General features: G+C 43.0%; 1 protein-coding gene across 1 annotated transcript in view; it reads right to left on the reverse strand.

The window, feature by feature from the left end:
* Positions 1-7,784: 7,784 nt before the first annotated feature.
* The window catches only part of SH3RF3 (SH3 domain containing ring finger 3), a 422,296-nt gene continuing 406,932 nt past the window's right edge, over positions 7,785-23,148 (reverse strand). Inside the window, exons 10-11 of the mRNA XM_030569277.1 lie at positions 22,480-22,817; positions 7,785-11,199 (exon numbers count right to left, since the gene is read on the reverse strand). Of these exons, the coding sequence (XP_030425137.1) occupies positions 11,031-11,199; positions 22,480-22,817 (507 nt within the window). The 3' untranslated portion in view covers positions 7,785-11,030. The remainder of the gene's footprint in view (positions 11,200-22,479; positions 22,818-23,148) is intronic.

Genomic DNA, 23,148 nt, shown 5'->3' on the forward strand with positions numbered 1-23,148 from the left:
GAGTGGCTGGGTCACTACAAAAATAATTTTCCCTCTGTTGATATTCACACCTCCTTATCAATGGCTGGGAATGGGCCACATCCACCATGACTGAATTGGCTTCACTAGCACTGACCCGTCCACTTGGTAAGGCAACTCCTGTCTTTTCATGTGCTGTATATTTATACCTGCCTACTTTTTTTCACTCCATGCATCCGATGAAGTGGGTTATAGCCCACAAAAGCTTATGCCCAAATAAATTTGTTAGTCTCTAAGGTGCCACAAGGACTCCTAGTTGTTTTTGCTGAATAGTACCAGACTCAGGCCTGACACCGCAAAAGCCCACTGGATAAACCCTCCCAGTTTGACAGCAAGCCATTGATAACTAATCTTTGAACATGATCTTTCAACCAGTTATGCACCCACTTTGTCGTAATTTCATCTAGACTGCATTTCCTCAATTTGTTTATGAGAATGTCATATGAGACTGGGTCAAAAGTCTTACTAAAATCAAGATATGTCACATATACTGCTTTTCCTCATTCACTAGGCCAATAACCCTGTCAAAGAAGGAAATTAGGTTGGTTTGGCATGATTTGTTTTTGACTAATTGATGTTGGCTGTTACTTATTAGCCTATTGTCCTCTAGGTGCTTACAAATTGATTGTTTAATAATTTGTTCCAGTATTGCACCAGGTATTAAAGTTAGGCTGACTGGTCAATAATTCCCCAAGTCCTCTTTGTTCTCTTTTAAAAATAGGCATTTATTTGCCCTTCTCCAGACCTCTGGGATCTCACTTATCTTCCATGAGTTCTCAAAGATAATACCTTATGTTTACAAGATAGCTTGAGCTAGCTCCTTAAGTAGCCTAGGATGAATTTCATCAGGCCTGCTGACTTAATACAGCTAACTTATCATTTAACCTGTTCTTTCCCTATTTTGGCTTGTATTCCTCCCGCCTTGTTGTTAATGGTAATTGTGTTGAATATCTAGTCACAAATAGCCTTTTTAGTGACGACTGAAGCAAAATAGGCATTAAACACCTAAGCCTTCTTGATGTCATCCATTATTAGCTCTCTTTCCCTGCTAAGTAATGGACCTCACATTCTTTCATCTTTCTCTTGCGCTTATTGTTCTCTCTATGATGAAAAAAGGAATTTAGGGCAGAGAAAAAACATTATGGCCAGAACCTGCCCCTGGAGGCCTAGCTGGGAGATGATAGGTTAGGTGCACGGGCTCGTTCCTTTTTATATTTGCTATTTAAAGAAAAACCCATACATGTGTTTTGATTTATTAATCCCATAAGTATTTTCTTTTGTCATACTCTTTAAAACTACCATTGAATCTTCTATTTTTTAAAGAACAACTTTTTAGTTTTTCCACCTCACAGCTGAGAATTTCCACTAGTAATGATGTGCAGGTTGATTAGAAAAGCACCATTTTCCTGGCCACTAATACACTATATTTGTGTTAACATATTTTACTAAAATGTCTATTTTTCAACAATTTGTAATTTTCATTACAGAGTTGATTTAGCTGCCGCATATGCAGTCACAGAGAACTAAGGTCATTGGGGGACATGTAATTATAGTACTTATATAGACGTGGTTTCTATTACTGGTTCCAGCCCTGTTCCCTACTCTAAGTACACAGTCTATCTTTCACAACAGTAGACCCTTGCAAACTGTTAAAGTGCAACAACTTCTACAGCACCTCTCATCAAACGCGCTCAAAGCTCTTCACAAACACTAATTAGGCTTCATAGCTCCCGGCATGCTAGGCATGATCCATTTCATACGGATAGGGAAAATGAAGATAAGAGGCTAAGTTACTTGCCCAGGGTCACATAAGGAATGTAGGACTAAGCTGGGAATACAACCCAAGAATTTTGATTCCTAGTCCCTTGCCGTAACCACAAACTATGCACTACTGTCCATTACGTTAGCCCAGGGTTGAAGTGCAAAGATATATAGGCAATTTGTTAAATGGTGCATGATTACGAGTTACATTTCAAAACCATCACTTCACAGTCACGTAAAACACATGTAAGCTGCAGTGAAAGTGGAATTGGGCTTGACAACTGCTTGTGAAGATGGGAAATGCAAATTTTATCCATTTTTCTTCTAAAAAGAAATCAGTGTAGGTGAGAGACACTTGTTGATTACTGCCAGTTGTAGCATGCCAATCTTTTGAACAGCTCAGAGGATATTGGATAACATTTTGAGTGAGGCTGACAGACTGTCTGAAGAGTAGCCTCTCTCAAGAACATGAGCATTTAAAAATCACTAGCAAGCCAGTCTTCCCTGTCAGAGATGGGGTAGCAATAGCCAGAAAGGAGGATGGACTTCATTGTGGTCAAAAAAAAATTCCCTCAGGTTCCCTTCATATTCCAGTACTGTGTCTAACTTAAACTTACTATGCACCATAACTGTATCCTCTGACAATGCCTTTTTGGCACTCAACTTCTGACTAAATGTTTGAAAAGGGACATTTACTAGTTCTCCTGTCACTCTAATTTCTTTCCTTCCATTGAATGCCATGTCCTCCTCCATTTTCAGTGTCTGCTTGTCCAACTCTTGGTCTCTCTCTCTCTCCCCAGTCTCTTTGTTCCCCGTCCTTTTTTCTCTGCAGTGGGGGTCTCTTCTTTGTTGTCTTCCAATTGGTTCATCCCAATCCATACTATCATCATTAACATTCACGCCTTCCCTTGCTCACTAACCCTTTAATCATTGTCCTTAGCTACATCCTTCAAGCATCCACAAACTCCTTTTTTCCCCCTTGCACAAATTCACTAATTTTGTTCAAAGCCAAATGTCCATCTTTCACTTACCCCCATAGCTGTCCCACATTCATCTCCAACCACTTGCCATAGCTCTCATTTGCCCCTCAGCCACACTGAACTCACCCACCTTAAATCCTTGCGCCCTTCCAACTGGCTACTTGAATCAAATGAGATGGTGCTAGGGGCCCTGGGTAAAGGTTGGGGGGATGGTTCTTCTCGTCCTCACTTTGTGATGTAGTGGGTACTGTCTCTCTCTCTCTCTCTCTGCCCATCTGAGAAGTGGGACTCTGCAGTAAGAGAGTCTTCTCTCCCACTATCTATGCATCCCAAATGAGAGAGAGCTTCCATCCCTGGGTTACTGACTTCCTTCCCTTTCTAGATGGGTGCCAAGACTCTGGGGACAAGAGGAACAGGCATGGACCATCCTGGTCTGCAGAGTGGCATTCTGCTGCACATGCCACTCGCTCCGTCTGTTCCTTGACTAGGTCAGGCAGAGCAGGTGGAGACCTGCTCAGTGCGCCTCTCAGGGAACACCAGCCTGGTCACAGCATGGAGCAGGAATCAGCCTACTGGGCAAAAGACCCAGTACCTAGAGACTCAGTTAAGGACCTGGACATGGTTAATGTCTTCGAGGCACCTCAGAGCAGTCAAGGTGTGCTCAGCCCATAGCCAGGCATAGCAATGTCTATACTGCTATTAGACACCCTTGGCTGGCCTGTGACAGCTGACTTGGACTCACAGGGGCTTGGGCTGCAGGGCTGTTTAATTATGATGTAGACATTTTGGCTCAGGCTGCAGCCTGAGCTCTGGGACCCTTGCAGGGTCCTAGAGCCCTGGCCTCAGCCTGAGCCCAAATGGTCTACACTTCAATTAAACAACCCTGCAGCCTGAGCCCTGCAAGGCAAAATTAGCTGGCAGGAGTGACTAGATGTATCTGACTCAAAAAAGGATGGGTATTGTGGGCTCTGCCCTAGCTGAGGCACCTTCTTTGGCTATTGCTGACCAACACATCCTGAGTTTTGCTAATGATCACGGCCTTTCCCTTTTGGTCTGTCTCAACTCAAGCATTTAGTATCATGGCCCAGCCTTCATAGACTTGCTAAAGGAAGATGGTGCTAGGCAGTAGTAAAAACAAGTGGTAGACTGTTTTCTTGGGGTTTTTACAATGTAATTGGCACTACATCTATAACCACTTGGAAGGGTGCCCAGATATGAAAGGCTGGGCTGTGAGGACAATGCTATCCCCAAACGATATCATCTCTTGGCTTCCTTGCTAGTACAAATCATTTATTTGGTTTGGCACTGGCTGTAGCATTCTATCTGTCAGTGTTACCATGTTATAAGGCATGGCCAGAGTCAGGCATTGCTGCAGATGCTGCCCAGGTGGTTCTGCTCACCCTGAGCATTTAGATTAGGCAAACCATGTGGCTATTCCATGACTGGAGATCCTACCAAGTATTTCAAAGTGTGCTGTGCAGAACAAAGTCTCCACAAGGCGCATGGCCTGGACTGTCAGTCAGTGTGGGTTGGCACTCCCCACGCTGTTGTAACAGTGAAGCACATTGCTGTTCAAAGAAGCTGAAGAGAGCTCTGAGATGCACGGGACTATTTGGCAGGGCCCTGGGCTTTTCCACATTGCCGTTTGATATTGTGTTTGTTAGGGGAATGATTCAGCTGAGGTGATGAGGAATTGCAGTTTGTTTGTAGCCCTTTGACGCATATATTTGTGAACTATGACTAAGTAGCAAGTGCACAGGCTGCATGGGAGCGTGACTAAGGGTTTGTTATTCAAACAGGTAGTTTGCTGCACGTTAGGGTGCAAATCTACCCTGTAGTAGCTGGCTGTGCACAGACTGCTTATGTGGACCCTGCTGCTCACACACGAGATGTTCCCTAGTGTGTGTTGATCTGCTCCCTTTTCAAAGCATAGTAAAGCCAGAAGTGCACTGTGGCCCAGTTAGTGTGTGGCCACAGGGCCCACATGGCCAGTAAGTGTGTGGCAGATGAATTTGGGGGAGCTTTAGACCCCAGCTTATCATGAACTAAGTGTTCACGTAGCTAAGCCATAAGAACCCTGGGATGAATTAACAGGCTAGCCTGATAAACTATTTTCTATCCTCAGTCTCCTAATTTGATGAAGGCAAATACCTGAAGAACTTTTAGCTGCAATACTACTCCCACTGAAGGGAGCGGTGTTTGGGTCCTTTTTAATTACACTACAGAGCATAGGGTAGGGCTCAAGCACACTTTGCTCTCTCTCTCTCTCTCTCTCTCTCTCTCTGTGAGTGAATTTAGGTGTCTATGTAACCCACACGCGTCCTGGGTGTGGTATTCTGTCCCATCTAGTGGCACCAGGACTATTTCGAGAGAGAGATGAATGAGTCTGCTCTGTAGCCTTAGCTAAGAGCCACATGGCTTTTAGCTCATGTAGTAGAGGCTCATGTATTTGGTTCCAGAGATCCCAGATTCGATCCTGCCCACCGACGACTGGGGGGGTCTGTTGGTGTTACACCTAGATGCCAGCCCCTGAAGAACAAAGTGCTCTACTTATCCACAGAACTGGCACAACATGGATAAGAACAGGGCCAGCTTCCTCAAATGGCCTGGCCACCATGCCTTAATACCTATCCCTGTACTGGAGGACTCATCTCTAGGAACGAAACCATACCTATCCAGCCTTTGGATGCTCGACCTGGCCTTCCAAAAGAGATACCAGTTAGTGCTAATTTTTTCAGAGACTGGTCCTCACCTCCTCACCATGGCTTTCAGCTTCGTGTGCAGAACTGCACCAGTGTGTCACTGGCAAGGGGCCAAGGCCTGCCTGGTGAAGAGCCGGCCAGTTCGTTCTGCCTCCATCTCTCCTGTGGGTGGCAAGACGTTCCTTGGCAGGGTAATTGGCAACCTTTTATCTCCAGTTTTCTTTTCATTTTTGCCCATTTAATTTGGCTCTAAATTCTCTGGTGTTGACTTGTCCCTGAGGGACTCCTACTCCTGAGAAGTTGCATCAGCGCCTCTGACCCATAACCCCAGGAGATGGGTAAAATGGTTAAAAAACAAGAAGTAGAAGATGCATTCCCTGCTGTGATCCCCTTCAGGACTGCGGTAATGGGGAACTCTGACAGTGTTTTCTCTGGGTTTTTCCCCCATTCCACTCAAGAGCTGACCTTTGCTCTCCCTCCCTTCTCCTGCCCAAAAAATCATTGCTGCCTAGAGCAAAGTGAATTTTTTTTTTGGACAAATAGTTTTTTTTTTTGCCAGCAATGCAGTTTCACATCAGCTGAAATGATCTGTGAATTTGTGTGGCGTTCACCAGATAATTTATCCCAAACTGAAAATTCAGAATGTTTCGTAACGTTGAAATTAAACGTTTTTGTTTTGCATTTGTCACAAAATGGTCTGAGGAGAAGCCAAGAGATAGGCACCTTCCTCGGCTTGGAAACCTCAGCAGCAACCCCTCTCCTGAATTTAGGCACTTAAGCCAGTTCAGTCACATAGGTAGCCCTAGCAGCTGTTCTCTCTCTCACTCTGGCCCTACGTTCCCCTGAGCCCTGACTGTCTTTTGTGTAGGTACTGTGCTGCTCCCAGTCAGTGGCCTGCATCCGGCCCTCCTGCTGCAAGGACTGCCAGGTAGCAAATGTTAGGCATGCTCAGAGCACCCTTTCAGGATCAGGTTACACCAGCAAGCTTGAGGTTCCCCTCCTACTTTTAGAATCCTGTTTCAGGGCCTCCCAGAGCTTCAGCTAGAGCTAGGACTCCAAGGCATTCATTTGCTGGCTGGCAGCATCAGGGCTTAGCCAGTTTGCATATTTCCACCAGAAGACACTTAGGCATGTATGGGTCTCAGGAGCCTACCAGTGTTTGGCAGCCGCTGAGAGGCAGTTTTGAAAATCTCAGTGGGGGGCTAAATGGTGGACATAGGCATCTAAAGAGGCAGGTAGCTGCCTAAATACCTTTGAGCATCTGGGCCTCAGAAACTGTAGTGATGAGCATGGTGTCAAAGGCCAGACAGGCCGAGATTACAGACCTCATTACAGAAAGTGATTTCATGGCAATTCAATATCCAACAAATAAAAGAGGGCAGAGGTCTGACTGTAGAGCTGTTCTGTGCAACAAGAAATAAAAATGCATGAATTCCTACAGTAACTATCACCATGAGATGCACTTAAGTAAATGTACAAATCAGAAATAATCAAAGCCTTTGAAAAAGACCCAACTTGATGAATAAAATGCGCCACGATGTGCTGAAGAATACTGCATTTAGCCCATTATGAAAGAGAAACTTGAGAAATGCCTTGTAAGATTGAATTAATTTTATGAAATGAGCTAAAAAGATCTCAGTTCTACTCATTTCCATCCCCAAACCCCTCCGCCCCCATCAGCCCTGCAGCAGGGCAAACTACCGAAAGGCCAGTAGCCTCATTAAGGCCGGATTGTGAGCTGAGTTACACCAGTGTGATTCTGAGAAACCTCTTCTGCCTCCATGACTAAGTTACCGATTTACACCAGCAGCCTTTGGTAAGTTTTCTGACACACTGGTACAAATTCCTACTTTTGTGTCTCATGCAGCATGGACACATTTTTAAAAACCCATCTAGCAGCTTCTCCCCACACCCAGAGAAAAGTAACCTGACAAGTGCATGTGTTGTCAACACACCTATTGGTCCCGCTGCAGGTGTTGGCTCAAGTCATAAGAGAACAAACTATCAAGCACTTGCTCCAATTTATTTGGAAAAAGAAAGTGCATCAATTGATATAAAAATAGTATTCTATGCTCTAAACCAGGGATTGTGTGAGAAGCGTTTGTGGAATAAAGCCCTTTATGTTAAAATAGCATTTCCTAACATTTCTCTGCCTTCACCCCCTTTTCAAAGGCACATTGGCCCAGATCCTCACAGGAAGGGAAGTTAGGAGCATAAATATCTGAGGATTTGAGCCCCTCTGACTACCTTTATTGTGAATCTCAGGACACCTGTTTTGTAAAATCTCTTTACCATCTAAATAAAGATGGAAAACTCACTGATGTGACCTCAGTGTTTATTTTATTTAAAGCATCAGAAACACAGTCCTTGTAGTTCATTTGTACTCGTAACCATCAATATTTTCTAAATCACGTTAACATTCAGGTATAACAAAAAACATTTTCTGAGCTGTGCAAAGTACAAAGGAATTGTTCAATTAGCTGAAACCATTTCTAGAACAGCAAATCTGGCATTTTACAAAATGAGGCTGCCAGAAGGATTCTTTCACCTTTTTTTTTCTTGTAGGAAACGCACACGCACTCCTTCTCCCTCCTCTATCTTTCCTTTGTATGCAATTTAAAAATGGATCACAGTAAGTGCCAATCCCCTCCCAAGGTCAAGACTTCCTAAATGGCACTGGGTCATTTTCTTGTACCACCGATCAGTCTTATGTTCTGCAGTTGTGTTCTTCACATGGAATTGATTTGTCCAAGAAAATTATTCAATAACCAAGACTATTATGGTAAGCAATAAATGGGGACCAGAAACAGCTAGTCTCAAAATATCAAACACCAAAAAATATTTCTCCTTACAGGAGGCATGACTGAAAGGGTTATTTTGCCCTCATCATCTGTAGTTAAAAATTATTATTGTCCTGATTGCAAAATACATTAAAAACACTGATTTTACACAGACATTTCTGTATTTTCTTGCATAACGGCTTTTGTCCTGTTAGATTTAAGCATTAGAACACCGAAATCTGGAACTATTTTAGATCTGACTGAATACAATAGGGTTCCTGTTTCATTTCTCTGGATACAGTAAATATACCATGGAACAGAATTTTAACAGACATTTAGCCACTGTAGTTTGTCAGAGAAATCTGTTTCTGACAATGCTAACCAAGAATTTATATATATGTATATAATGTGTATAGAACACATTTTGGGGGGGCATTGTCAGCTTGCTAGCTGACCAGATTGTGGCTCAAGGTGAGCTATTTCTGATTTGGATGAAATGACTGGAAATATAGTGCTCTAGTCTTCAATCAGCCTTTTGCAGAATAAATTTCTTAAAGCTCTTATTGGTTATAAAAAGGCAATTTTCTCTTAGCAATAACCGTTTATTTTACTGATGACTGAATACAACCTGGAACATGAACAAATGTGGTAATGTTAAAAATACCCCCTCCCTCAAATAATGTTTCTGTGATTTGAAGAGGCAATACTTGGCAGCAGACTGTGTTTCTGGAATCTGTTTGTTACAAATGACAGGAAGGGAAACTTATTTGACAGAGAACAAAGTCATTCAGTTCAACATAAGTAGGAATGTTCACTTATACATGTTTTGATATGTGCTAGCATACATGGCTTGAATGAAAACAAAACCTGCACCTTCAGCATAAGAAATACTGGGAACAAAGTAACGGCAAACACCCATTGCCCCTCCTCTTTTTACTAAGATCATCTCCAGGTTACTGCAACTCTAACATAGTCTTGAATGACCACCATATCCTGTTCTGGGCACGCAGCCAATCACTAGGAAAGGCAGGGCACAACATAGTTAAGAATATTCTTTTGTTACGACTTGGTTATAGGATACCACAACTGAATCTCTTTTTCAAATACTCCCACACTTTCATTATCTGATTTTTCTCTTCTTTGTTTGATACAAATAACTGCAGAAACTTGCTTTACATTTATTGCACCTTTAGGTCCCTTGTAGATGGAGGGTTATATTGCCTGATCTATTTGTATTGTAGCTTGACCAGGTTAGAACGGGTGTTGAGAACTGTACATTTCTACAGTAAAAAATCACATTTGACAATGCTAATTACAGCCGTTGCAGTTCAGCTCTCTTCTCTCTGATGCAACGACAGAGGAAAATTCCACGATTCCTGTGCTTGCTGGAACCTGCAGTGTTCTTTTTATTGCCATATAAAAGTCAATTAAAATTACTCCTCCTGGAAATGCTCCCAATTCTTGAATAATTATCATTGTCTAGACAGATTACTGTGCTTTATTAAGGGTCTTTAGAAACTATATATAAAGAATGTTCTTGTGAAAGTGAGTTACACACACACACATATATATCACCACCTGATCTGATTTTTCTCTCTTGCTTCATGTAGTATTAGCAAAAATTTTCATCTTGATGAAATCTACTTTCAGTACGTTTCAGAATTCACATGTTAAATGTGAAACCTGTTGATGTTGCTGTTAACAGTCTCTCTCTTAAGCCAAACAGGATCTTCCTAATAATAAAATAATAATAAAAGCACCAGATGTATGAAAAGCAGGAAATGCCTGATCTGTTAGGAATATATGTATATATATATATCATGTATAACAGTTCTTCATTAAAAAGGTATTAATTAGAGAGACAATGTGGGTGTGGCAATATCTTTTATTGAACCAAATAGTTGGTCCAATAAATAGTATTACCTCACTCAACTTGCCTTTCTAATATCCTGGGACCAACACAGCTGCAACAATACTGCAAACAATTAAAAAAGGTATGTCATACCAAAAACATCAAATAAAAAGCAATGGAAAGGCGGATACTGGATGGGCAAAATAAATGCTGCATATAATATGGACAGATGATAAACCAAAGGGTTTCTACTCAAATAACTGCAATTTAATGATGGAGCCAGAGTTCTTCAAGGATCTGCCCAGTGCATCTCACAGGTACTTCAGATGAAATGCAACTCTGATCACAAACACACTTCCTGACATCCTTATGCAGCATATTTTTGAGGTATATAGAAAGCATGACACTAACATTTTGGACTCTTAATTCTTTCTTGCAGAACAATGCACAAATCTTTATCTGGGTTTTTCCACACTCTCCCCTGGGAAATATAAAATCCCAGTTCAAGAGCTCCCTATTCTGCCTCCTGCCACACCCAAATCCATCTTGCATAGGCCAGTAATAAGAACACTGCAGCTCTGACAAATAAGTTACAGCAATATAACAACTTTTTAAAAGATATTTTCTCTATAATTTACATAATGGGTAGCAGTTGGAGTTTAGTTTAGATACAAACCAAATGTGCATCCTCTCAGTCTATGAGTCCAAGTGGAAGGCACTACTTCAACATACCACTGTATGCACTGCACATGGTTTTGGAAGCACAGCAGGTACTGTGGTTCCAGAGCTGTAGAATGAAGGGCCTGGGGAGTCTTTGGATGTAAAAATGGCAGTGGAAATCAGTCACATTTCCCTTTGCTGTCTCTTTTTGTGCTATGGAATTTCCCCTGAAAAATCTTTCAGTTCAGAGAGCAGTGATAGGGAAGAAAGCAAGCCCTCAGAAGCTCTCTACAAAGCTTCCGGGGAAGAGGCCCGTCCTGCCATTTCGCTGTAATGTCCCCTTATACCAGCCATCCTCTCTTTTCTTGTGCACAAACACAATGTCACCTTCTTTCAGTTCAATCTCTGCTTCACTTTGAGGAGGATATGGAACCACGACACGATACCTTTGAAAACAAAAGAGAATATCTTAGCAAACACAAGTCAAATAGTATGACAATGTTTTTTGGAGTAGGACCCTCAACAGGGCACAGCCACGAAAGACAGGTGGCAGATTAAAACCAGCAGCTCTGCAAGCTAATTTGTTTTGCCCCATGTATTAGATCACCTGCATCGCTGCCTGAAGCCACACCTCTTCAGATGTGGGCTTGTCCCCTCTTAAAAACTATACAGGGTCAGGGCTGATCGCTATTTAAATGGGAGACATCCTGGGAAAACCATAGGTGTCCATGTTAATGAGTTCAATAGATGACAAACTCTTCCTTCTAAATCAGAGCTGAAGCAATGCCCCGGGATGATGTGGGACCCCTGTGCTACTTAGGTACTGACTTTTTAATCATATAAAACAGCTCCTGCTCTCATGTGATCGTCAATGACCCCAGGGCATTTTTCAGAAAAGGGCACATGGATGTTAGCTTCAGCATCCTGGTCAAAGTCCAGTTTAGGTCGTTACACTGGGGGCCTAAATTTCCTCAGAAGTTTCAGCCGCATACAGGTTTCTTTCAAACAGCTTGTTCTAAATTGTTGCATAGTGTTGCGGTGTGCTTTTTCTACAAGCACTGTATTTTACTCCACAGGTGGCTGCAGCTCACAGGAGAATTGTTTCCGCCACTTTTAAATAGAGCTGGGTGGGAAAAAATTCACAAAAATGTTAGTTTTCACCAATTCAACCAGCTTTAGTTTTAAACTATTCTGGGCTTTTTAGAGTGAAAGAAACTGGGCTCGGAGCTGGCTTTAGCGACAAGACCCTTTGTGAAGACACAGCTGTGTATCCTTCAAAAACAGTTGCATAAGTAGCATAGCCAGTTATGGTGTGGGACATTTGGTAGATAACATGCTTGGCATTCAGGGTGACATGACGGTTATAGCAACAGGGGGCAGAAGGTCGGGAGGACTATATCATTGGGGTGAAATGGGGTACAAAGGATTTAATGAGTGAGTAGGGGCCTAAAGAGGGGTTTGGATTGGTCCCCTGCAGTTCATCGTTCAAAGTGCGAGGGGCTGCCAGAGATTATTTAGTGGTATATTGCTGGGTGTGGTGGGTATGCCCCCCCAGATCAGTAGAACCTGTGTGCCGGTATTCTCGGCACAAACCTAAGGCCATTCCTGACTGGGTGGGACAGAAATTAATCTTCTTTCTCAAACTAAAATAATTGCACCCCAATCTTCTGTTTTTTTCCCCTTTACCTAAGGCAAGCTTCCCCATGACCTTGTAATGGTCCATCCAGGTTGCTCTTGGAGCTAAATCACAGGAGCATACAGTAGCTCAGGGGTAGGTAACCTATGGCACGCGTACCAAAGGCGGCACACAAGCTGATTTTCAATGGCACTCATACTGCCCAAGTCCTGGTCAGTGGTCGGGGGAGCTCTGCATTTTAAGTTAATTTTAAATGAACCTTCTTAAACATTTTAAAAACCTTATTTTCTTTAATATATAACAAAACTATTGTTGTATGTGTAGACTTATAGAAAGAGACCTTCTAAAAATGTTAAAATGTATTACTGGCACGCGAAACCTTAAATGAGAGTGAGTAAATGAAGACTCGGCACACCACTTCTGAAAGATTGCTGACTCCTGCAGTAGCTTGTAAATGTCTGTACTAATAACGGAGTCACTGGTGTATGCGTTTGCAAATGAGCAATGTCCTGGATTTCTTTGGACAGTTAACAAAGAATTTTTAATTTCACCTAAAATCATTTGCAGTTATTCCAGTGAGTATTATAGTAGTAGTGTGGTAGTGCCTCGGGGCCTTGGACATAGATCAGGGCCTCACTGTTTGAAGCACAGTCCAAACAAAGAGGTGGTCCCTGCCCCCAAAGAGATGACAGAGCTGTTAAGGTATTTCATTTCCAAGTGTCATTCTTTGTTAGGTTAAAAAACTATGGATCGTGACTCAGGCTGGTGCAAAGTTGGAATGTCTGTTCCGCAAGAAATTCTGAAAAAAAAGAGTTCTGTAACAGAAGAAAAAGTGGAAACATTAAAATTTCCTACAGAAGAGAAAACAAATAAAATAATTGTTTAGAAATAATCAAAATGTTTTGTTTTGACAAATGAAACTGAGTCTGGGAGTCCAAGCTTGGAGGCTCCCACTCAGCACTAGCAGACTGATGGAGAGCTTGATGTCCTGGAGCCACGGCTGAGCTGGGGGTCTCAAAGCATGGCAGCTGCATCTCCAAGGCTTCTGGCTCTACAGCAGCAAGTCTGGAAGTCCCAAGAGCCCTTGCATGAGCTGGGGTTCTCAGGGCTCCAAGCTTCCCTGCTATGGAGTTGTCAGCCAAGTCCTGGCTACAGCTGGAGTTCCTGATCCTGGAGCAATTCGTAGAGTGAGACTGCCCTAGAGACCTGGACCCTGGGAGCCTGGGCTTCCCAGCAGTCCACCAGTTGAGCTAGCAGGAGCTGCTTGTGTTTGGCAGTTTGTCAAAACCAATAGGTTTTTAAAAGCAGCAAAAAATCCTGTGGCACCTTATAGACTAACAGATGAAAAAAAAATTACATTGGTGGATGTGCAGGTGAATGAACTGGTGATGGTGTGGCTGATCTGGTTAGGTCCTGTGATGGTGTCGCTGGTGTAGATATGTGGGCAGAGTTGGCATCAAGGTTTGTTGCATGGATTGGTTCCTGAGCTAGAGTTACTATGGTGCGGTGTGCAGTTACTGGTGAGAATATGTTTCAGGCTGGCAGGTTGTCTGTGGGCGAGGACTGGCCTGCCACCCAAGGCCTGTGAGAGTGTGGGATCATTGTCCAGGATGGGTTGTAGATCCCTGATGATGCGTTGGAGGTGTTTTAGCTGGGGACTGTATGTGATGGCCAGTGGAGTCCTGTTGGTTTCTTTCTTGGGTTTGTCTTGCAGTAGGAGGCTTCTGGGTACATGTCTGGCTCTGTTGATCTGTTTCCTTATTTCCTCATGCGGGTATTGTAGTTTTGAGAATGCTTGGTGGAGATCTTGTAGGTGTTGGTCTCCATTTGAGGGGTTAGAGCAGATGCGGTTGTACCTCAATGCTTGGCTGTAGACAATGGATCGTGTGGTGTGTCTGGGATGGAAGCTGGAGGCATGAAAGTAGGCATAGCGGTCAGTAGGTTTTCGGTATAGGTGGTGTTAATGTGACCATCACTTATTTGCACCGTGGTGTCTAGGAAAATGGACCTCCCGTGTAGATTGTCCAGGCTGAGGCTGATGGTGGGTGGAAGCTATTGAAATCGTGGTGGAATTTTTCCAGAGTCTCCTTCCCTTGGGTCCAGAATGATGAAGATGTCATCAATGTAGCATAGGTAGAGAAGGGCATGATTGGACGAGAGCTGAGAAAGTGTTGTTACAGATTGGCCATAAAAATATTGGCATATTGTGGGGCCATGTGGGTGCCCATAGCGGTGCCACTGATCTGGAGATATATATTGTCATCAAATTTGAAGTAGTTTGTGTGAGGATAAAGGCACAGAGCTCAGGCAGCCAGTTGTGCTGTGCATCATCAGGAATACTGTTCCTGACAGCTTGTATTCATCAATCAGTGTGTGGGACGTGTGGGTGGAGAGCCCCTACATCCATGGTGGCTAGGATGGTGTTTTTCTGGGAGGTCACAAATGCATTGTAGTTTCCTCAGAAATCAGTGGTGTCATGCAGATAGCTGGGAGTGCTGGTGGCACAGGGTCTGAGTAGAGAGTCCACATATCCAGACAGTCCTTCAGTGAGAGTGCCAATGCCCGAGATGATGGGGTGTCCAGGATTTCCGGGTTTGTGGATCTTGGGTAGTAGATAGAATAACCCTTGTTGAGGCTCTAAGGTATGTTGATTTGTTCCAGTGTTAGTGTAGGGAGTGTCCTGAGTAGATGGTGCAGCTTAAAAAAAATAGGTTTTTGTGAAACATTTAGGTTTGAGCAAGTTGGTATTTTCCAGTGAAAGCCAGTTTCATCAGAAAATTCCCAAGCTGATGTGTGTATAGGACAGTGAACATGAGTCTAGCTCGGGTGCTCCGCCTCAGCATGTCATTTCAGCTGGCATTTATCAATCAGTAATGGTCTCGCTAGTTGCAAAGCAATGAATACAGTAAAGATAGAGAAAAGCCAATTGATTATTCAAAACATCTTTTGAAGATTACTACCTATTGCATTTGCTGCATGGTCATTCATTTCCAATTGATGCTTATAACAGTCCAGTATTTACTTAAAACGATGATCTATCTTATAGTTAAATTTAATACGCACTGGAGAATCTCAAAGTACAACATTACCCTAAATTCACTGAATTGATTGCCAGTGGGTTGATACCACATCAAGGGTCTCTTTGAAACTGAATGACAGGAGTTAATTTTCTTTGCAACCACAGCTTGGCTGCCTGCTGGCTGCTGTGAATCTACAGACTCAAACACGTGACAGTGAAATTGCTAGATCTGGCTAAAGGAACTGCTCACTGCAGCTGGGCCAAAGATCCTGTTACTCGTAAGTGGGAGTTCTGCTCTAAAACCTGATTAGAAATGTTTTATCTTGACATAGCAACATAGTCATGTAGAATATATATCCGTGTCAAGAACCATCAAAAATCAATTAGTCATCTTCTCTCTTGGCCAGTACGTTTAGCTGTCACTTTTTCCTGTCTGGAAAAGCAAATAACAGAGGCTGAAGTGTGTGCTGCTCGCTGGTTACAAGAAAACAGTCTATCTTACTGTCATTTGCAGAACCGCCCCATTTATATTGTGAGGTTTTGCCAATTACAGCTATTATGCAAATGAATGCACACATTATCTCAGACACTGTGCTTCAATGTTGATTAATTAAATTATCAGACTGGAACAATTTTAGCAAAGACGATGCCAAACTTCAGCTCTCTGAACTCAGCTCAGTTGAATATACATTAATAGCATTTTTGCAGTTGTGTTCCAGATCTTGGAGTGCTTTACGGAAACATGGGATCAAGCCTCACAACTGCTCTGGGAGGTATTTTTAACCCCATTTCACAGATGAGGAAAGTAAGGCAGAGAGAAAGACATAACTTGCCTTGGGTAACTTGCCCTGGTTTATAGAGTGGTATTTTAATGTCAAGTCCATCTTTTTAAATACAGAATAGAATCTCACTAATGGCTGAGAGACCAGTTGCAATTTACTAAATGTTTCAAATTAGCAAGAAAGATTATCAAGCACATCAAAACCAGTCTCCTTCCAATGTTGGCAATCCCGTATTTGTAACAAGTAGGGTTGCTACCCATCCGTTTTTCACCTAGACAGTCTGGATTTCGGCTTGTGTGTGAAGGTTCCATTTGACAAGCCCTGATGTCTGGTTTTTTTAATCTAGGGGGGAAAGAGGTGGAGCAGGGGTGGGACATTGGGAGAAGAGGTGAAGAAGGGAGCAGGGCCCGGGGAAGAGGCAAAGAAGGGGGTAGGGTCTTGAGGAAAGAGGTGGAGCAGGGGCGGGGCCTGTGAGAAGAGGCAGAACAGGGGTGGGACCTTGGGGGAAGAGGTGGAACGGGTGTGGGAGTCTTGGGGGTCTGGTTACTAGCCATTAGAAAGGTGGCAATCCTAGTAACAAGGGATTCTTTAGAGGCTTTCTTCAAAGATTTAAAAAATAAATCCAGGAGACTGCATTACAAAATGTACTTTTTTCAATTATTTAAAAATTGTCATTTAATTTTAAATCATGATACTTCACAGTAAACCTATCAGCATATTGAATAAAAATAATGAAATCTCAGTAATAAAAGATCTCATTTTCACATTGCTGTGAAATCTTTGCTGCAACATGGAGTGGGCTGGCTATATATTTTCCTCTGAGATTCTTGGATTTGCGGACAAAGAAAGTGAGAGTTTTTGAGGTTCCAATGTACAAACCAAAGAATCACATGGCACTGCTGCCACAAAGGGGTTTCTAAACATCATAAATCATTCCAGACAAAACCTGCGATGCCATCGGTGGCATTTGATTTGTTTTTCCCAGTAACAGAGTTTAAAATATACATTAGTCCTATCATTTTAAATCACCTCCCACTCTTCCCCCAGATTTGGCCCCCTCTTTCCAGGCAATCCCAGCATACTTCTATTCCTCTCTGCTTTTCTCTTCCCTCCTTCCTTCCTCTTTTCCCTGACCACTACTATGCAATAGTAGGTTTTCTTTCATCTATGGCACAGCCTTTCATCTTATGTGGAACTCAGAAGAATGTTGGAATCTGTCAGTGTCACACTACATTAAAAATTTCATAATTTAGACATGCAAACAGCCTTATGTCTATCACAATTATCGGTAGGTCTGGTAGTATATTTATTATTAAGGTTGCCTGACAGTTCCCATTATGAGATTTTGTGTTCAGCTACGTATAACTTTGCAAAACGTTAACTGTTTCAGCTGAAATGTTCCATGAGGGAGGTGGGGGTGTCTACCTCAGGCTCCTTATTATTATGTATTATTATTTTTTTAAATTTCAGCCATAACAGTCATTTCTGAGAAGGAGGTTAGGGAAAAATCTATCATTTTGCAATGGTAAAATTTTTTTTGGCAATCTTTTCTTTGAGAAGCTCTAGCACAGGGGTGAGCAACCGTTCAGAAGTGCTGTGCCGAGTCTTCATTTATTCACTCTAATTTAAGGTTTCACGTGCCGGTAATACATTTTAATGTTTTTTAGAAGGTCTCTCTCTACAAGTCTATATATTATATAACTAAACTATTGTTGTATGTAAAATAAACAAGGTTTTCAAAATGTTTAAGAAGCTTCATTTAAAATTAAATTAAAATGCAGAGCCCTGCGGACCAATGGCCAGGACCCAGGCAGTGTGAGTGCCACTGAAAATCAGCTCGTGTGCCGCCTTCAGAACGCGTGCTATAGGTTGCCTATCGCTGCTCTAGCACCTCCATGTTTTGGAGCAAGGACTTGAAATTTGGCAGAGTGTGATCTTTTTGTCAGGGATCTGACAAATGGCCTGATGCGACTGGACTGAAGGCTAGAGTGGGCATACAAACTGTGACTGGGAGTTGTGGATGGGTGGACTGGCACTCTCCTTCAGGGTGAGGGGGGGAAGAGCCTTAAAACTGGCAGTGCCAGGACACCGGGACTGGGAGTTGGGGGAGACTGCAGACCTTGGTGGGAAGGAGGGGAAACAGATCAGATGAGGAGCTGGACTGAGATTGGGACTGGCTGGTGAAAGAGACTAGGACAAGGATCCAGGAAACAGGAGACTGGGAAAAGGAGCCAGGGAGGGTGTTGGGAAAGGAGAGACTGTGACTAGATGAGAAGCCCAGGGATGAAGACCAGGTACCGATGGGAGGAGTGGGGGAATGTAATGATAATATTATTACCATACAATTTCATGTGCTAAGACTTGAGAATGCAGTAAATGACGGTTTTACAGTTGATTATGTCTGGGCACAATGCCAACCACTGAGCAGAGCACTGGATCTCTCTCTCTCTCTGTCACATACCCACACACTTAAATACTCTCATTTACACACCCTAATCTTCTCAATGTTGCTGTATGTGCATTCAGGGCCAGCTCCAGGCACCAGCCCAGCAAGCAGCTTCTTGGGGCGGCGGGGCGGCACATCCAGGTCTTCTGTGGCAATTCGGTGGCGGGTCCCTCACTCCCTCTTGGAGCGAAGGACCTGCTGCCAAATTGCCGCCGAAGACTGAAGTGGCAGCGGTAGAGCTGCAGATCCCGATCGCAGCTTTTTTTTTTTTTTTGCTGCTTGGGGCGGCCCTGTGTGCATTTATATTTTGCTGAAAGAGAAGGCAAATGAAAGTCCTTCTTTCATTTAGAGTGATCCCAGTGAAATGACACGAGCAGCCTATTTAGCCTTAATGCTGTTAGAAAGACCTTTGAATCTTACCCCCGCTGTTCATTGTGAGTAGCTTGGGTGATGCCAATGGGACTTCGTCATGTGAGCAAGAGCTGCAGGATCAGGAATTCCCCACTGCACTCCCTCATCAATACAGTGTGCTACTGTAGAGAAGACCCAACTTCAGGAACAGCTGTACTGTTCCTGTACCATGGGAAACTGACAGTAGCAGCATGTAGATGAGAATATCTGGAACATATGCAGCCTAAAATGGTGTTCAGTTTAGCAACGCTCACTAGTCAACCTATGCAACACAGTGACAATAGTAGCAGCTGTGAAGTTTCTCATCTCAGCTGCTGGAAATACTCTATGCTTTCTGGCATACAGCAGCAGAGGTAAAGTGGCATTTGGAAAAGACAGTGGGAAAATTGTTACCCAGAATGCAGTAACAGATGATAAACCTCACGATCCTAGCAGATTGGTTTAAACACAGGTAAGCCAGGACAAATGTGCCTTCCTCTCCAGCCTAATCTCCCCCAAACCAAAACCAGGCTCTAGAAATACATAAATATAGGAAGTCAAAATTAAATTTCTTTCCCACCCTATCTGCATGTGCCAAGGGAATTCGACTATCAAAATAGCACTGTCTGTGATAAGGTAAACCTCACTTTTCTTTCTGATCTGCTGCAATTTCTGTGCACAAAGGACTGCTATGTAATGGAGCAGAATTCCTCTTTACTGTGTGAAAAACAAGCTGTCAGCAATTAGAGGCACCTCTGATATGGTGCAAATGTCGAATGCTTGGTTTTGTTCTGTGGTCTGCATGCAGTGAGTACAGGAATTGTAAGCCAGTTTTAAGGGAAGAAGTACCCTGGATCTGCAGGCTTCCTGCACCCCATCTGGAATGTTGTAAATATTAAGGAATGTGTTACTCCTTCCAATCTTTCAGTGTACTGTCCCTATGTGCACAGATGGGCACTGGGAAATTAAAAGCCAAGTATAGCTGCTAAGTGTACAGAAATGTTTTGCAGCTTTTTTTTTCTCTTTTTAAATTTCATCCAGCATCAAAATCTGTTTCTCCAATCTTCATTTTCCATCCATGCAAATAAAGAATTGGTCCTGCTGTGGAGATGAAATACATTGCCATGCAAACAAGCAAAATATAAAGTTCAGAGATGCTGAGCACAAGTTCCTCCATTGCCAGATGTGAAATGAACAAGCGATTTCAAAAATGTTATTTGTTTAAAAAAATAATTTGGTCCTTCTGAGCAATTTGGTGATTTAATGAGCACAGATGGATGTGGGATGAATTTCGAAAAGACAAGTGTTTAAAATATTTGCTCATATTATTCCAGGACGAAGCATTATCCTTCCTAGAGTGTGAAGGTAATTAATATTCCCTATTATAGGCATAAACAACCATATGATCAGTTAAGGAATGCAGATACACCAATGACATGGAAGTTAATTCATAAATCAATTAGAGAATCTTGACTGCTGTGTATAATTAAGGTTATTTCAATTATAGCTTATTTTCAGATTTTAGACTCAGGAAATCAAAATGCTTAAAATCAGAAAATTTTCTTTACCGCTGCATATTGCAATTAGTAATATTTGTAACATTTTAAGCATTCTGTCTCTATAGATCCATTTGTTCTTATTTGTAATAACACTGATCATACAGAACTCATCCTATGGCCCTCTCATTCTGCCACTACTCCATGTCACTGCACTTAATACAAGTATCACTGGTCACCGGTTTCACTGTCTGCACCATCCCTAGGTGCAATGTCAGACTGGGAAAATATGGGATATGCACCAGCATCTTAAGTCCACCTTTAGGAATTCTCTGCATCGTTGAAATGGTGCTTTCAAAGCAGTGCCACAACAGACAGCACAAAAGATGCTGGGGGGGATACCTTTCTTGCTTCTCTCCTCATATTTGTTTCTGAAGCCTTGTCTATGTCAAGGCTGCACAGGTTTAATTCAAGGTGAGATTTTTACTTTCCCTACTGAATTAAGCTCAATTGATACATGTCAAATTAAGAGTGTCTACATCAGGCTTGGTTTTGCACCCCTTCAACTCAACCAGTTTTTAAACTGGTTTAACCTTAAATCCATGTAACTTTGCAAACAGACAAGGCCTGATATCTTTGCATTTCTCTCTGTTTACTCTGTTCTCTCTTTCCTTCCCTGTTTTTTTTGTGTGTGTGTGCGTGTGCGTGTGCGTGTGTGTTGCCACCTTGTCTCCTCTCTCTGGGTTTGCAAAATCTGCAGCTTTATGGATAACAAGATGCAGAGCGGACTGCCAAACTCTAGAATCCTGGTCTTATTCTCTATGCTAGTTATCAGCCACTTCTGGAATAAAAATACTTCAGGACACCATGTAATGACTTAGAACATAAGAACAGCCATCAGGACCGGCACTAGTGTTTTTAGCACCCTAGGCGCACGGCCATTTCGCTGCCCCGCACGCTGGTCCTGCGGCTCTGGTGGAGCTGCCGCAGGCGTGCCTGTGGGAGGTCCACCAGAGCCGCGGGAGTAGTGGACCGTCCGCAGGCACGCCTGCGGCAGGTCCACCAGAGCCGCCTGCCGCCCCCCCCCGGCAAAATGCTGCCCTCCAATAATCCTGGCACTCTAGGCGATTGCCTAGGCCACCTAAATGGAAGCGCCGGCCCTGACGGCCGTACTGAGTCAGACCAAAGGTCCATCCAGCCCAGTATCTGTCTACCAACAGTGGCCAATGCCAGGTGCCCCAGAGGGAGTGAATACCTAACAGGCAATGATCAAGTGATCTCTCTCCTGCCATCCATTTCCAGCCTCTGGGAAACAGAGGCTAGGGACACCATTCCTTACACATCCTGGCTAATAGCCATTAATGGACTTAACCTCCATGAATTTATTCAGTGACTTAAGTGAAAGTAATGAATTAAGTGACCATAAATTTTAAAAAGACCCTTGTTTGCTACTGCGGAATAGGCCAGATATAATAGGCAAGCACACTTACAGGGCTACGCAGTATACCAAGTATTGCATGACAATCCATTGTGATTATTAATAGGCAATGATCACCATTTAAAAGTGGCAATTGCCAACAACTTCCACATACAGTGGTGTGAGATACCACAGCCTTCTCCTATACTTAGAATAGGAAATAACTGTGTGATAAGCACATTGTATCTGCTGACGAATGCTGACTTTTTAACAGTGAGTACCATAGCTGCCTTATACATGTTTTGGCTGGTTTTTAATATTCAGAGGGACCTGACTTTTCTAATTCTAATAAACAGCTGGACAATCTATAGACTCAGATGGCTTAAAAAAAAAAAAAGGAGGCTGGCAGAACTGCAGTGATGCTCATTCAAGCCGAACTTTGCCTCTTTCCCACAAACATTCCTTTACGTGCAAGTGACAGGTCAGACTGAAATTCTGAGCACCCTTAGCTCATAGGGAAACTCTTTGCCGTCAGCATACCTTTCCCGGTGCAATGGCTTGGGCTCAGGACGGATGGCTGCCATCGAAGAAGGTAGCTGCCTGGCGGGAGAAGGAATGGAAAAATTCAAATCCAAGGAGCCTGTTTTTCTGTGCAGTGGCTCCATCCCCATAGCTCCTTGCATTTCACTTTCAATTGGGCATGAACCTGCCCTGCCGTGGCTGGAGAGTGAGGAGAGTTCAGGTCCCACTGCTCCCTGCAGACCTCCCTCCACAGCTCCCTGGGGGTCCGGTGTCGGAGACACAGATGGAGGGGATCGTGATTTCTTTTTTGTTGACGCGCCGGCTAAAAGTTTCAACAATCCACTCTTCTTCTCTTTCTGAAAGGAAATCAACATGAAACACGTGACTGAGCAGTTCGCGGGTTGTTATTAAGCACCATTCTATTTGTTTCACTTCGGAGAAAAATCTCACGATTCCATATAATAAACTCTATTTAAAAATGTGTTTTTATGTAGGGGAAACCAGATAAAATTTGCTCCTTTGCTAACAAAGATCATATCAAAGTACCAAATTGCTTTGCTTGGTCAGCAGACTAAGCAGGAAATGGATCCACAGTTGCCATTGTGCTAATGGATAATTAAATACCTTAAGGAAATGCAGCAGTTTCAGTGTGACACTAGGAATTTAAAGGGACGAACATCTCATCCA

The sequence above is a fragment of the Gopherus evgoodei genome, chromosome 1 (genome assembly GCF_007399415.2).
Source record: "Gopherus evgoodei ecotype Sinaloan lineage chromosome 1, rGopEvg1_v1.p, whole genome shotgun sequence".
NCBI classification, from domain to species: Eukaryota; Metazoa; Chordata; order Testudines; family Testudinidae; genus Gopherus; species Gopherus evgoodei.